The 14,476-nt window shown below is 44.8% G+C and overlaps 1 protein-coding gene across 14 annotated transcripts in view; it reads left to right on the forward strand.

Moving 5' to 3' along the window:
- chl1b (cell adhesion molecule L1-like b) overlaps positions 1–14,476 on the forward strand; it is an 818,676-nt gene that overhangs the window by 552,838 nt on the left and 251,362 nt on the right. For all 14 annotated transcript variants that reach the window (XM_059649905.1, XM_059649903.1, XM_059649914.1 and 11 more), the window contains one exon: positions 12,692–12,762. In XM_059649905.1, coding sequence (XP_059505888.1) covers positions 12,692–12,762 — 71 coding nt within the window. The remainder of the gene's footprint in view (positions 1–12,691; positions 12,763–14,476) is intronic.

The raw sequence follows: 14,476 nt of genomic DNA on the forward strand, positions 1-14,476 counted from the left end.
GTGAGGCACAAGAGAGAAGATGGTAACACTAACTCTACCAGAGTGCTTCTGGCACTGATGGCCATTCCTCCAGATGATTAAGCGTGCATTGACTCAGGCAGTAACATCTGACCAGATGAGCATAATTTGGTGTCTTGGTCTTCTCTTCAGGTACTGGGGAAGGAGAAGGTCCCTTCTCTGTACCAGATGCTCCAGATTACTGCATACAAGGTAGGGTACAAATAGCCCCTTACCTGCCTGCCTGTGCAAGTTCATCTAACATCTGGAAAATCACTGCATCATAGTTTTTTTTCAATATGGTGCCAGAACCAGGGGTTCTCGGGCAGCCCAATAGTGGCACTTACGTCCACCTGGGATGAGTGAAAGCATCTGGCTATCAGTGGACAAGTGAACACCATAAGAATGTCATTCCTAGTCAATAACCACAGGAGAAATCTTGTGAGCCTTGTATCTAATGAGATTAAGCTGAGTCCTTGTAAAATGCAACCTATTGAGTTGAGCTGCAGAAAGTAGCATAAAATAACTTGCCAGAGCTCGTGGGAGAAACTGTCCGTGAAACTGCTGAAAATTGACACTTTGATTTTAAAGTTACTTCAAAAACTTGAGAACTTCAGGTGAGAATTGGTGATAACAAAAATGTCAGGTCAACTTCAATTGAATGATTCCGATTCCCAATAGTGAGAGAATACCTTCACTTATACAGCAATTAAAATTGCAGAAAGATGAAAAGCTTGTGAGTTAACCCTTGTGAATTGCTTCTCACAAAAATAATAACGACTTGCCATGTTAAATTTATGTTTCTTGGCTGTTGAGACCTAGTGCCAAAATTTGCATTGGAAAACTTTCTACAAAGCATACCACAATGGTGCGCAAGACTACAAAATCTTATTGGAGCAAACATTGAAAATGTTCAGGAGAAGGAAGATGTGAGAGGCAGAGATAACTGACAAGGGAGGAAAAAAAACAAAATTAATTCTTAATTGATTGATGGATGTTCTGTTTTTTCTTTCTAATTGAGCATTTATTTGGCCAATTAGCTTATCATTACACTGGTAACCTTTTACTTGAACCAAAAATATTTGATGATCCCACTGCATGTCCAGAATGTAAAGTGTTCCTTTTGCTTACAACAATGAGCAAAAAATTGATTAAAGAGGTATATCATGGAAAATAGTAAATATTTACTAATAAAATATATTCCCTTTAAACAATCAGAGCTGGTTCTACAGGCAGTGTAATGCATTTTCTCACAATGTTTTGGAGATAGGTTTTTCTCGGAAGTTTAGTATCATTCGGATTAATTTGTATCTGAAGATTATGTTCGGTTGTTTTAAATTATGCTAATAGGGCAATGAATAATTTTTGCTGCCCCTATAAGTTTCCTTTCTTAAATATCTCATGCAGGCCATTCTGTGGCATGATTCTGTGTCAGCAAGAACAAACTGTCATTATTTGGCTAAAGTGCATATGATGGGGATATTTAGAACGGTAAATATTTATGCTTAGCTTTTTCAGATTGTCCACTGTTCAACTTTACGGTTCTTATTGAGCAAGTTTTGGCCATATTGAGGGTGGCAGTGTCTGTTTTGGTGCATAGTGGTATCATAGAATTCCTACAGTGTGGAAGTAGGCCACTCGGCCCATCCGGTCCACACCAATCTCTGAAGTGCATCCCACCCAAACCCACCATGCTACACTATCCCTGCATTTCCCATGTCTAATCCACCCAGTCTACAAACTCTGAACAGTATGGGCAATTTAACATAACCAATCTACCCAACCTGCACATTTTTGTGACTGTGGGAGGAAACCGAAGCAGACACAGGGAGAATGTGCAAATGCCACAGAGGCAATCCCCTGAGGGTGGAATCAAACCTGGGTCCCCGGTGCCTACGAGGCAGCAGTGCTAACCATTGAGCTATCCTGCCAGTATTGCCCCTGTCTTTGACCCCAAAGGCACAGGTTCAAGCTCCACTTCCTCCTGAGGTGTGTCATAACATATTTGCACAGGTTAATTAAACATATCTAGAGCTGGCCACGTCAGTAACTGGTAGATTCATTTACGTTTATTTTGTGACCAGTGGAGTTTTGGGGCTGAAGAATAACCATGCAGTACTCCAATGTTGGTCATCAGATATCTAAGAACAATGATACATTACCTAAGCTATATTGCAATGCAACAAGATCACTCAGATATGTTGCTCATTGTATGCATTACCTAACACTGTCACTGAATCTGAGTAACCTCGCCTTTGAGTGAGGTATAAACTATAGACTGAGCTAAGGGAACTGTTCATAATCCCCAATCGGAGGCTTGTCACTATATCAAAGATGTATTGTCAGGCGGGTAATCTGCAACTTCTTACAGGTATAGTCACTGCCATCAATCAAAACTACCCCCAGTAGACTTCACGAAAGTCTGAAAATCCCTTGAATACATGTCAAGAGAAAATATGTCAATGAGATAAAACATTTGAAATTTCACGTATTGACCACGATTTGATGTTATTCAATCACAGACGATATGGAACTAGTGGCTGCAGCCAAGGAACACTTATCCTTCAGAAGGTTTGAAATGAAATGCTGAGACAATAAATCAGTTGGCAGATTGGTGGCTGTCCCATGTGGTAAAGGCAAAATTGCCATTGTCTTACCAGACCACAGTGCTGCTCGTTCATGAGAGAGACACAAAAATAGTGATGGTTTCACCTGAAGGTCACCGTGCCCCAGGTAAGGGAAGAGGCCAAGAAGGAGAGCTCTTTATGGTAACCTCAGCTGGTGTAGGTGCTGAACTCAGACTGTCGGTATTACACGGCGTTGTAAACCAACCATACAGCCAACTGAGCTAAACCATCCCCACAACTCAGTGAGCATCATAATGAAGGTAGTATTAATTGATTTTCAAAATATGTTTTCCCATGCTGGAGGAATAATTAACGCACACCAAAACTTACCTTAAGCATTGTGCGACCAACAACACCAAAGCCGATTGCTAAATTGAAACAAATACTTTTGCCTCACACTCATTAATAGCTCCATTGTTGGGGAAATGAGTTATGTTCCCAATGCTTCAGGATTGATAAACATTCTGCACAGTTACCCTCATTTGCAGTTGATATACCTGTTGTGATGAAGCTTGAGATCAAGCTTCTCATGACTTAAATACCTGTGCCTAAATTCATTCATTCTTTTATATCCTGACTCTATCACCATCTGGTGTTCATTTGATAAATGGTGTTCTGCAATATGGCTAATCTGTACTTTTTAAAAAAATTTAACCTTGTGTTCTCTTCTTCAAGGGTTCACCATACCTCCTGGCTCAGTACAATCAACAATTTTAACGCGCCCTGCACTTCTGTCAAAACCAAATTATTTATTTTTGTGAAATGTTGGCACCAACAACAACTTGTAGGGAATGTCATCAAATTCAAATTGCCCCTTTCATTAAAGTGCCTGTCTGGAATTTTCCCATTTACAGTTAAAATGTATTGGCCATGACCATCATGGCCCAGGGTGAGTTTGCTCATGGTCTTCATCTTGTCATCATATGCAGCTAGGAATTGCTTCTTTCTCAGGAAACTGTGTGGTGAGTGAGCTGGAGGTGCTCGCTACTGCAGGGACTTTGAGGATTCTACACCTCTGGCACCACGTTTAAAGCACAGCTGCATACAACTTAAGATGCCTCAAGCCATGAATCACCCCTCAAACTGTGGTTTTCAATCATAATCTCCATAAAAGGTGACCCAGAAGAAAGGCAAGCTTGCTGTCTACCTCACAAACAGAGATCTGGAGATGCTGGTGGCTGATATGGTGGAGAGGAAATCAGTACTCTTCCCAGCTGACTGTCACAGGAAGCCACAGCACTAAACATAGCCAGCTGAGGCCCAAATAGCAGCACGGTTCAGTGCACCAGCTCATGTGAAGCAGGACACCCAGCAGTGTGTGTGAAGAAGGTCAATGATCTGTGCTCCACAAGGGAAAGTGATAGCATTTGCTCTCTAATTCTTTACACTGAAAGGGCTGTTACACACTCTACCTATGCCACTGCACATGTGTCTCACTAAAGTGATAGACTATAACCATCAATATCACATTCACCATGACTATTAAAAGGCTCACATCCACTTCATCAACTGCAACTACCAAGCCTCGTTATTCTCTGTACTTGCAGCTTGCTTATTAGGGTAATCCCATTGCCTCTCCTGCTCATGCATGATCATTAACTGCTCTTCCGTAATACACTGTCTCTCTCTCTTTGTTTCATTGCAGGGAAAATTGGCCAATAGTTAGACTCCTAATTTCGAAGCTGGTTGGGGAAAGAGGTTATGGATGAGAGTTGCTATCAGGCTGTTCTTTCTCAATGAGGAATAAATGGAGGAGTTTTCTGGAGAAAAGCAGCATTGGAATGAGAAGATGCCAATGGTTTGCCAATTTAATAAGCTTCAGCGTGCTGTGCAACTTTGCCAGTGCCACCAGTGCTCACTCATTCTACTGCTGCACAAGCTTTTATTCACCCTTGTCAACTAATTCCCTGTCTTTTCATGCATGGACAGCCAGCAATGAGACACTGTTAGAGACCCTCAGTTCCTTCTGTAATGAGGAAGCAAGTGACAGCCTCAGGGGATACACGGCAAGGCTTAGACCTGCATGCTCCTCCAGCTCAAAGGGTTTGAGATTAGACACAGGGACACATTGTGGTGAGCACGGACTGTCCAGGAAGAAATGCTCCAGGTCCCTCACACTTGGAGGTCTGCCAGAAACCAGGCACTTGCTGAGCCACAGGAAGACCATGTGCTTGGCCATAAGTGAACCTGCAGAGACAGGCACAGGAATATCAAGAAAGTTAGTTAGAGGCTGTTGGTAATTTGCAATGAAGGGTGAGAAGTCAACTATCGTTTCTGTGTATCTGCTAGCTCCGTCATACGTGCACATGGCTCCTCGATGGAAAGTATAACAGCCACCTTGGAGATCCAGGTCCAGCACATGGGGCCAATGCTCATTGCCTGTGGCAGGCACTCACACCTGCAGTTCATTGCTTTAGTCATGGGTGCTCAGCATCAGTGGCAAATCAAGAGAGGGACCTTGGACTCCCTCCGAGTGTCCCTCTTCTCAGGGAGAGAGGGTGGTGCCTGCATGCATGCAGAGGGAGGGGGAGCAACACATAGACTCCTAGAAAGCTGCTTCTTAGGGTCATACATCTCCTCTTGCCTCTGATCCCAAAAATCTGCAGCTGTATGAAAGCGGAGGAAACAAATCTTTACCTAGGCAGGAGACTGGGTAAGCCTGAACCTGCTTGGCCCAAAGGACCACAGAGGATGACTGCCCAGTCCTCCAGGATAATAAGGTAGATCACCGAGTTCCCTTCACTCCCGCTGTTAAAGTCTGGCCTAAACCTCAATGAAGTCAGAGGAAGAGGAAGAGGAAGAAGAAAACACTGAGGGCACATAGGTGACGTGGGTGCTACATCGTTTCTTTCACTTTTGTTAATGAAGTTATACTTGCACTGTTAACAGTGTTTGTTATCGTATAATTGTCACAACAGACCTGGTTAAATTGCACCTGTGAGTGAGATGAACAGCCTTTTCAGATATCGAATGATGAAGCTGTATTAACCAAATATTACTCAACTCTCTCACATTACCTTTACTGCAGAGAATCTCACAGATCCTTGAACCAAGATACCAAGGTAACAGTGAAGGCATTGCATAGTAATGTGAGCAAGACTGAGGCTGAAGGAATTGAGCAGGGAATGTGTTAGGGCCTCGCCTGTACACATCATTCCATACTTAAACCCACCCAATGAGTGAGAGTATGTCATCGTTGATGGTTCCACATGCCACCACAGGAAAGGTTCATTCTGTGCATCATCTTTTCAAGGGAATGCACTTTCATTGAAGACAGGGAGATGTAGCATGGGCAGCTCACATGACCATTCCACCTCCTGGCACATTGAACAATGAAAAAACACAACATTGTGTGCAGTTTTGACCTCTTTATATGCAGAAGTATGGAATTGAATTGGAAGCACTTCCCAGGAGGATTATTGGATGAGTACCTGAAATGAGTGTGTTGTCTTTGAGAACAGGTTGAACAGGGTGGGCTTGTTTCCACTGGAGTTCAAAGTACCGAGGGGGTGACTTGATTGAAGTATATAAGAGCCTGAATAGTCTTGACAAAGTAGATGTGGAAAGCATATTTTCTCTTGTGAGTTCTTCCAGAACTAGGAGTGCCCTGTATTTTTTAAAATTTGAGATCACCCTTTCTGAACAGAGATGAGAATATTTTTCCTCAGAGGGTTGTGCAACATTGGAACGCTGCCTCAGGAGACAGTGGAGGAGGGTGGATCATCAAATATATGAAAGACATACATAAACAAATTCTTGTTAGGCCGGGGGATCAAGGGTTATTAGATGCAGATGGGAATTTGGAATTTGAAATGCAAACAGATCAGCCACAATGTCATTGAATTGCAGGACAAGAGTAAGGAGCCAAATGGCTTATTTCTGCGATAATGGGAACTGCAGACGCTGGAGAATCCAAGATAATAAAATCTGAGGCTGGATGAACACAGCAGGCCAAGCAGCATCTCAGGAGCAGAAAAGCTGACGTTTCGGATGGGGTGAGGGTTCTGGAATAAATAGGGAGAGAGGGGAAGGCGGACTGAAGATGGAGAGAAAAGAAGATAGGTGGAGAGAGTATAGGTGGGGAGGTAGGGAGGGGATAGGTCAGTCCAGGGAAGACGGACAGGTCAAGGAGGTGGGATGAGGTTAGTAGGTAGATGGGGGTGCGGCTTGGGGTGGGAGGAAGGGATGGGTGAGAGGAAGAACAGGTTAGGGAGGCAGAGACAGGTTGGACTGGTTTTGGGATGCAGTGGGTGGAGGGGAAGAGCTGGGCTGGTTGTGTGGTGCAGTGGGGGTCGGGGACGAACTGGGCTGGTTTAGGGATGCGGTGGGGGAAGGGGAGATTTTGAAACTGGTGAAGTCCACATTGATACCATTAGGCTGAAGGGTTCCCAGGCGGAATATGAGTTGCTGTTCCTGCAACCTTCGGGTGGCATCATTGTGGCACTGCAGGAGGCCCATGATAGAAATGTCATCTAAAGAACGGGAGGGGGAGTGGAAATGGTTTGCGACTGGGAGGTGCAGTTGTTTGTTGCGAACTGAGCGGAGGTGTTCTGCAAAGCGGTCCCCAAGCCTCCGCTTGGTTTCCCCAATGTAGAGGAAGCCACACCGGGTACAGTGGATGCAGTATACCACATTGGCAGATGTGCAGGTGAACCTCTGCTTAATGTGGAATGTCATCTTGGGGCCTGGGATAGGGGTGAGGGAGGAGGTGTGGGGACAAGTGTAGCATTTCCTGCGGTTGCAGGGGAAGGTGCCGGGTGTGGTGGGGTTGGAGGGCAGTGTGGAACAAACAAGGGAGTCACGGAGAGAGTGGCCTCTCCGGAAAGCAGACAGGGGTGGGGATGGAAAAATGTCTTGGGTGGTGGGGTCGGATTGTAGATGGCGGAAGTGTCGGAGGATGATGCGTTGTATCCGGAGGTTGGTGGGGTGGTGTGTGAGAACGAGGGGGATCCTCTTTGGGCGGTTGTGGCGGGGGCGGGGTGCGAGGGATGTGTTGCGGGAAATACGGGAGACGCGGTCAAGGGCGTTCTCGATCACTGTGGGGGGAAAGTTGCGGTCCTTGAAGAACTTGGACATCTGGGATGTGCGGGAGTGGAATGTCTTATTGTGGAAGCAGATGCGTCGGAGGCGGAGGAATTGGGAATAGGGGATGGACCCAAACCCCACCTCTTCCTCCGGTACATTGATGATTGTATCGGCGCCGACTCTTGCTCCCCAGAGGAGCTCGAACAGCTCATCCACTTCACCAACACCTTCCACCCCAACCTTCAGTTCACCTGGGCCATCTCCAGCACATCCCTCACCTTCCTGGACCTCTCAGTCTCCATCTCAGGCAACCAGCTTGTAACTGATGCCCATTTCAAGCCTACCGACTCCCACAGCTACCTAGAATACACCTCCTCCCACCCACCCTCCTGCAAAAATTCAATCCCCTATTCCCAATTCCTCCGCCTCCAAAGCATCTGCTCCCACGATAAGACATTCCACTCCCGCACATCCCAGATGTCCAAGTCCTTCAAGGACCGCAACTTTCCCCCCACAGTGATCGAGAACGCCCTTGACCGCGTCTTCCGTATTTCCCGCAACACATCCCTCACACCCCGCCCCTGCCACAACCGCCCCAAGAGGATCCCCCTCGTTCTCACACACCACTCCACCAACCTCCGGATACAACGCATCATCCTCCGACACTTCCGCCATCTACAATCCAACCCCACCACCCAAGACATTTTTCCATCCCCACCCCTGTCTGCTTTCCGGAGAGACCAATCTCTCCGTGACTCCCTTGTTCGTTCCACACCGCCTTCCAACCCCACCACACCCGGCACCTCCCCTGCAACCGCAGGAAATGCTACACTTGCCCCCACACCTCCTCCCTCACCCCTATCCCAGGCCCCAAGATGACATTCCACATTAAGCAGAGGTTCACCTGCACATCTGCCAATGTGGTATACTGCATCCACTGTACCCAGTGTGGCTTCCTTAACATTGGGGAAACCAAGCGGAGGCTTGGGGACCGCTTTGCAGAACACCTCCACTCAGTTCGCAACAAACAACTGCACCTCCCAGTCGCAAACCATTTCCACTCCCCCTCCCATTCTTTAGATGACATTTCCATCATGGGCCTCCTGCAGTGCCACAATGATGCCACCCGAAGGTTGCAGGAGCAGCAACTCATATTCCGCCTGGGAACCCTGCAGCCTAATGGTATCAATGTTGACTTCACCAGTTTCAAAATCTCCCCTTCCCCCACCGCATCCCTAAACCAGCCCAGTTCGTCCCCGACCCCCACTGCACCACACAACCAGCCCAGCTCTTCCCCTCCACCCACTGCATCCCAAAACCAGTCCAACCTGTCTCTGCCTCCCTAACCTGTTCTTCCTCTCACCCATCCCTTCCTCCCACCCCAAGCCGCACCCCCATCTACCTACTAACCTCATCCCACCACCTTGACCTGTCCGTCTTCCCTGGACTGACCTATCCCCTCCCTACCTCCCCACCTATACTCTCTCCACCTATCTTCTTTTCTCTCCATCTTCGGTCCGCCTCCCCCTCTCTCCCTATTTATTCCAGAACCCTCACCCCATCCCCCTCTCTGATGAAGGGTCTAGGCCCGAAACATCAGCTTTTGTGCTCCTGAGATGCTGCTTGGCCTGCTGTGTTCATCCAGCCTCATTGTATTATCTTGGCTTATTTCTGCTCCTATTTTGTATGTTCATATGGAAAAACTGCACAAAGTGCTGCTACTTCCAGGTTTAACGTTGTCCTAGAGGAAGCTCAAGCATTTCAGGTCTGTTTAGCAGTCCGTGCATACTCTGAATCATTTGAGGGCACTGTTGGTTCATGTCTTCATTATCTGTGTCATCTTCATCCTCAGAAGATTGCTGCCTATTCTCCACTTCATCCACATAGAGGGCATCAATCCTTTGTCAATTTCCATTGTGAAAGGCACAAGATGCCACAATATCGTGGGACACCTTTTGTTTTGAACTGTACAGTAAGGCCACACTTGCGCAGTCCAGCATTGAAAACGCATCCTGGGGAGGCCTATAGTCTATTCCAGTACAGCCCCTTGTTGAAACGTGAGCCGTTTCATTCCTTTTTAAAGGCGCTATGAGCCATGTTTGGAGGAGGTACTCTGATCTCCCAGGATTCATGTATGTTTGGGCTGGGGACCTTGGAAGAAGACAAACAGTTGGGAGTTTTCCAGTGTGTAAGAGTCATGATAATTCCCTGGATGCCTGACTCAGACCACCTGTCGATATTCACATATAATTTGAACATTAAGCAAGCTGAAGCCTTTTCTGTCCAAAAACTTTACAGGTTGAGAAACTGTCAAATCAAAATGGATGCAGTAAATAGCAATTTGAGTCTGAGCGAAGTCAGCGATGATAGAGAATCCCAATTCATGAGCCAATTGACTTTCATCTTCAAGGAAGAAGGATATAAGGACTAAATGGAGAAAATAAAAGTGCAGATGCCGGAAATAAGAAACAAAAACAGCAATTTCTGGGAAAACTCAGCAGGTCTGGCAGTATCTATGGAGAGAAAGCAAAGTTAAATTTTTGGGTCCAGCAAACCTTCTTCAGAACTGTTGATGTGTTTTTTTAATTCATTCACGGAATGAGGGTGTCAGTGGCTAATCAGCATTTATTGGCCATCCCTAATTAGCCAGAGGGCATTTAAGAGTAAATCACATGGCTGTGGGTTTGGAGTTGCACGTAGGTCAAACCAGATAATGATGGCAGTTTCCTTGCCTAAAGGATATTCATGAACCAGGTAGGTTTTTCCTGACAATTAATAATGGTTTCATGATTGTCATTAAACTCTTAATTCCAGATATTTATTGAATTAGAAATCCACCATCTGCACTGGTGAGATTTGAACCTGATCACCCAGAACATTACCTGGATCTGCAGGATAATAACCCAGGGATAATATCCCTTAGCCATCACTTCCACATTTTGTATAATATGAGGAGATATTTTTGATGAAGTTGGCATTGGCCACACGCCAGATGTATTTGTATGTCAAGCTATGAAAGATGCCACACAGGACACCAGTTGTTTACAGGAATGAACCAACAGCATAACAGTTTCAGTGTACCTGTAGGCTTAATGGCCACGAGGGTGGAACTGTCACCAATCAGTGTGAAGACAAGTCCTGCTGGGTGTGGCCAGACAGACTTAATTGCCATCTGTTGTCTTTCAGACAAAGGAAAAGATAGTGAGGCACCTTATTTTACAGACCACGTCCTATTGCTACTATCCCTGGATACTGTAGCAGCCGCTGGAAATTGCTAGGTTTTCTGAAAATGTTCCAATTGTAATCTCCTTCTGCATTGTCTTTGATAAATCAATAAAGTCACCTTGACTCCAGCAACAGTGTTCTCGAAATGAGCTCTATGGCAAATGGCAGAAAGATAATGGAATGTTGTTGAAGGAAATCCTGAGCCTTCACAACCATACCAATGAAGCATCGCGTCATGCCTTCACACAGAGTGGCATGCAGTCTTCTCAAAGTGGTAATAATCATGCCTCAACAAATAATTCAAAGGATGTGACCTTATCCAATTGGATGGTAGACAAATTGTTTCTGTCATGAGACTTGTTCAGTTTACATGAGAAAGATGCTTTTTTAAATTGGTCTGTTTGCACATAGACGGTCATATCAATGATTCATACTATCTTGAGGTGAGGTTTGAACACAAACCCTCTAGCTCAGAGGGTGGAGGCAAATAGTGTGTACATTGTAATGATTGAGTTTAAATTTAAAATCTGCATTCTTGGGCAATTAATAACCTGCAAATGCAGTGCAAGTTGAAGGCAGATCGTGATATTACTTGAGCAGCAAATAAATGATTATTGTAAAGCACCAAGGAAAGTTTCAATATCTAAATTGTTCGCTTCGCCCCAAAAGGGAAAAAAAAAGTAACATACTCCACCCATTTTGTGTGTTTATTACTCAATTGACTTTCAGTCTAATGTGGCAATGTTCCAACTTTGTGTTTACGAGAGTCATTTGCAGGTGCTGCCTGTAGCATACAAATTTTCCTCCATTCTTTATATTCCCTTTCCTGTTACTGTGCCTGTGAATCCTGCCTCCAAAGCTGTTCTCATCTGATCAACTTAGGATCTGCAGTTGTCCCCAGTCATGATGACCATTCCCTCAGCGACCTTCTACAATGAAGCCCATCCCAGATTTGAGTTGCCCACTTTCCCCAGGACTCAGCCGACAGCTCCCTGGTGTGCTACCTATCATTGTTTACATAGCCCCCATGACGACCACCTTTTTCTCCTTGTGGCGTGAGGCCCGAAGAAGAATGGGGTTAGAGATTCAAGGGCGAGTAAATGAGAGTGGCTTTCATACTCCAATCATTTGCCCTAATTATCCCTAAACTGGAGCCAACAGAGTTTGCCTCTTAACTCCTCACCCATTTGGAAGGTAGGTCACCCTTTTTATGCAGTCAGGAAACCAGCAACTTCTTTCAACAGCCAGGAAGGCAGGTCACCAAGAAGGCAGTGAATTGAAGTCCTTACGTGACCTTTAATTGGTTCCTGACAGGAGACTTGAAAAAGCCCAGAGCAGACTTTCCCTCCCAGGACTTAATTGATGAGGTGATGAGGAAGGGCTGAGTATCTGTCCCGGGCTTAATCTGCGGATTATTTTCTTCTTTCAAGACCGATCTTGTCACCTCCAGGAAGAAGAAAATCACATCCATGATGTAACTTCTAACTCCCTCTACAGGTTGTCTGATTTGCATATTAATTATGATATGCAGTGTTAACATGTTAGTATTTTTCGAGCTAGGATCAGGCTGTTATTCTGTTAAACCATCCACTGTTTTAGATTTATATGTACACATCATTTCTACTGTTTATCCATTGTCATTTGATTCAAACACAGTTGTGAATCGAATTGTTTAAAAGAAAAGTAACAATTAGTTGAAAAATCAATATTGAGTTCTTAATTCGTCTGAAATTTATCCAAGGATTGAATTAACCTATGAAAGATAGTTTGTTATTAATAGAAAGCAATTTCACTTCATTGTTTTTTGTTTTATTTAGCTCCAGAGAAGAATCCAAAAAATGTAAAAGGAGAAGGAACAAATATTGACAATATGAAAATTTCATGGGAGGTAAGAAATGTGGACTTTTTAAAATGTTTGTGTCAAATTTACTAATATGTTGAAATCGTCAACACCTTCTTAAAATACAAGTTAAGCAACTGTATTTTTTTTAGTTCATTAATTGGTTGAGGATATTATTGGTTGGCCCAGCATTTGACGCTTAAATTCTGGTCTCTCTGCTAAGGAAGGATGTAATTCAACTTGAAAGGTTTCAGGAAAGATTTACAAGGATGTACCTGGGCTTGGTGGGTTTGAGCTACACAGAGAGGCCGAATAGGCTGAGGCGATTTTCCTTGGAACTTCGGAAGCTGAGGAGTGACCTGACAGAGGTTTACAAAATCATGAGAGTGTGGATAAAGTGAATAGCCAAGGTCATCTTCCCAGGAAGGGAGAGTCCAAATCAGGATGGTATTTGACTTTGAGGAATGCTTGCAGGTGGTGATGTTGTGTGTGTCTGCTGCCCTTACTCTCTAGGTAGTAGAGATCGCAGGTCTGGAAAGTTCTGTTGAGAACTTGGTGAACAGGGGAACTTGACGGCTTAATGCGGTGCATTTTCTTGATGGCACACGCTGCTGCCACTGTATATTGGTGGTGAAGGGAGTGAATGTTGAAGTTTATGGTTGGGGTCCCAATCAGGCAGGCTAACTTGTCCTAGATGGTGTCAAACTAATTCAGTGTTGTTGGAGCTCGGCACATTTAGGCAACTGGAGATCAATCTGTCACAGTCCTGACTTGTGCCCTGTAGATGGTGGACAGACACTAGGGAGACAAGAGTTGAGTTACTCTCCATCGAAATCCTATCCTCTGACCTATTTTTGTGCCCATTGTATTTACATGGCTAATCAACCTCCGCTTCTGGTCAATGGTCACATGGATGTCATTGGTGGGGTATACACCAATGGTAATGTCATTGAGTGGTCGGATTCACTCTTGTTGGTAGTGGTCCTTTTCTGGCAATTGTGTGACACCAATGTATGCTGCTGGCATTTCTTTACCAGATTTGAACAATACATTAATGTATATTTTATGCTGATTTCCAAATGGAGTCTTCCAGCAGTAGGAAATACATTAATAGCTGTTTGTCTAATCATTTGTAGTGTATATGACTGCAACTACAGAGTGACACTTGTTTCCTTTTTATGCTTGGAGCTAAATGGAACATTACTTCATATTCAAGGATGCAGATGCGTACTTCAAAGGTAATAACTCAAGACACAATGGGCAGAATTTTCATTGCTGAGGCTGTATGAAGGCAGATGAAAAAATAGGAGGGACTTCTTCCAAACTTCAGCTTCCAGGTTCTATTTTTGTAGGCACCTGGATAGTACTTCATTCCCTGTAGTGCAGGACCATGAGTGGATTTTGGCTCATTACCCCTGCCCAACCTTGGGGATGTCAGAGACACAGCAGAAGTCAGCCTCCTGGTTCAGTAGTACTCCCTTGAGGCTCTCCTGCAAGTGAATTTGGAGAAGAGAGATGTGCTGTTTTCACAAGATGGCAACAACAGTCCCAAGTCATTAGGGCTGAGGTTGTTATGGAGGTTCACATTTCAACTTAAAAGGGAACTATAACATGCAGCAACTCTCACATCAGTTCATCGACCTTTCCACACAACGAGATGAATGCAGACATCAAATTGCTTCTCACTGATGGCTTGCCTGTGGCAAGCACAACACTATATACACCTTTCTCTGGTCACTGCCTGATAGCACTGAAAACTTGG

Source organism: Stegostoma tigrinum, chromosome 11 (genome assembly GCF_030684315.1).
Source record: "Stegostoma tigrinum isolate sSteTig4 chromosome 11, sSteTig4.hap1, whole genome shotgun sequence".
NCBI classification, from domain to species: Eukaryota; Metazoa; Chordata; class Chondrichthyes; order Orectolobiformes; family Stegostomatidae; genus Stegostoma; species Stegostoma tigrinum.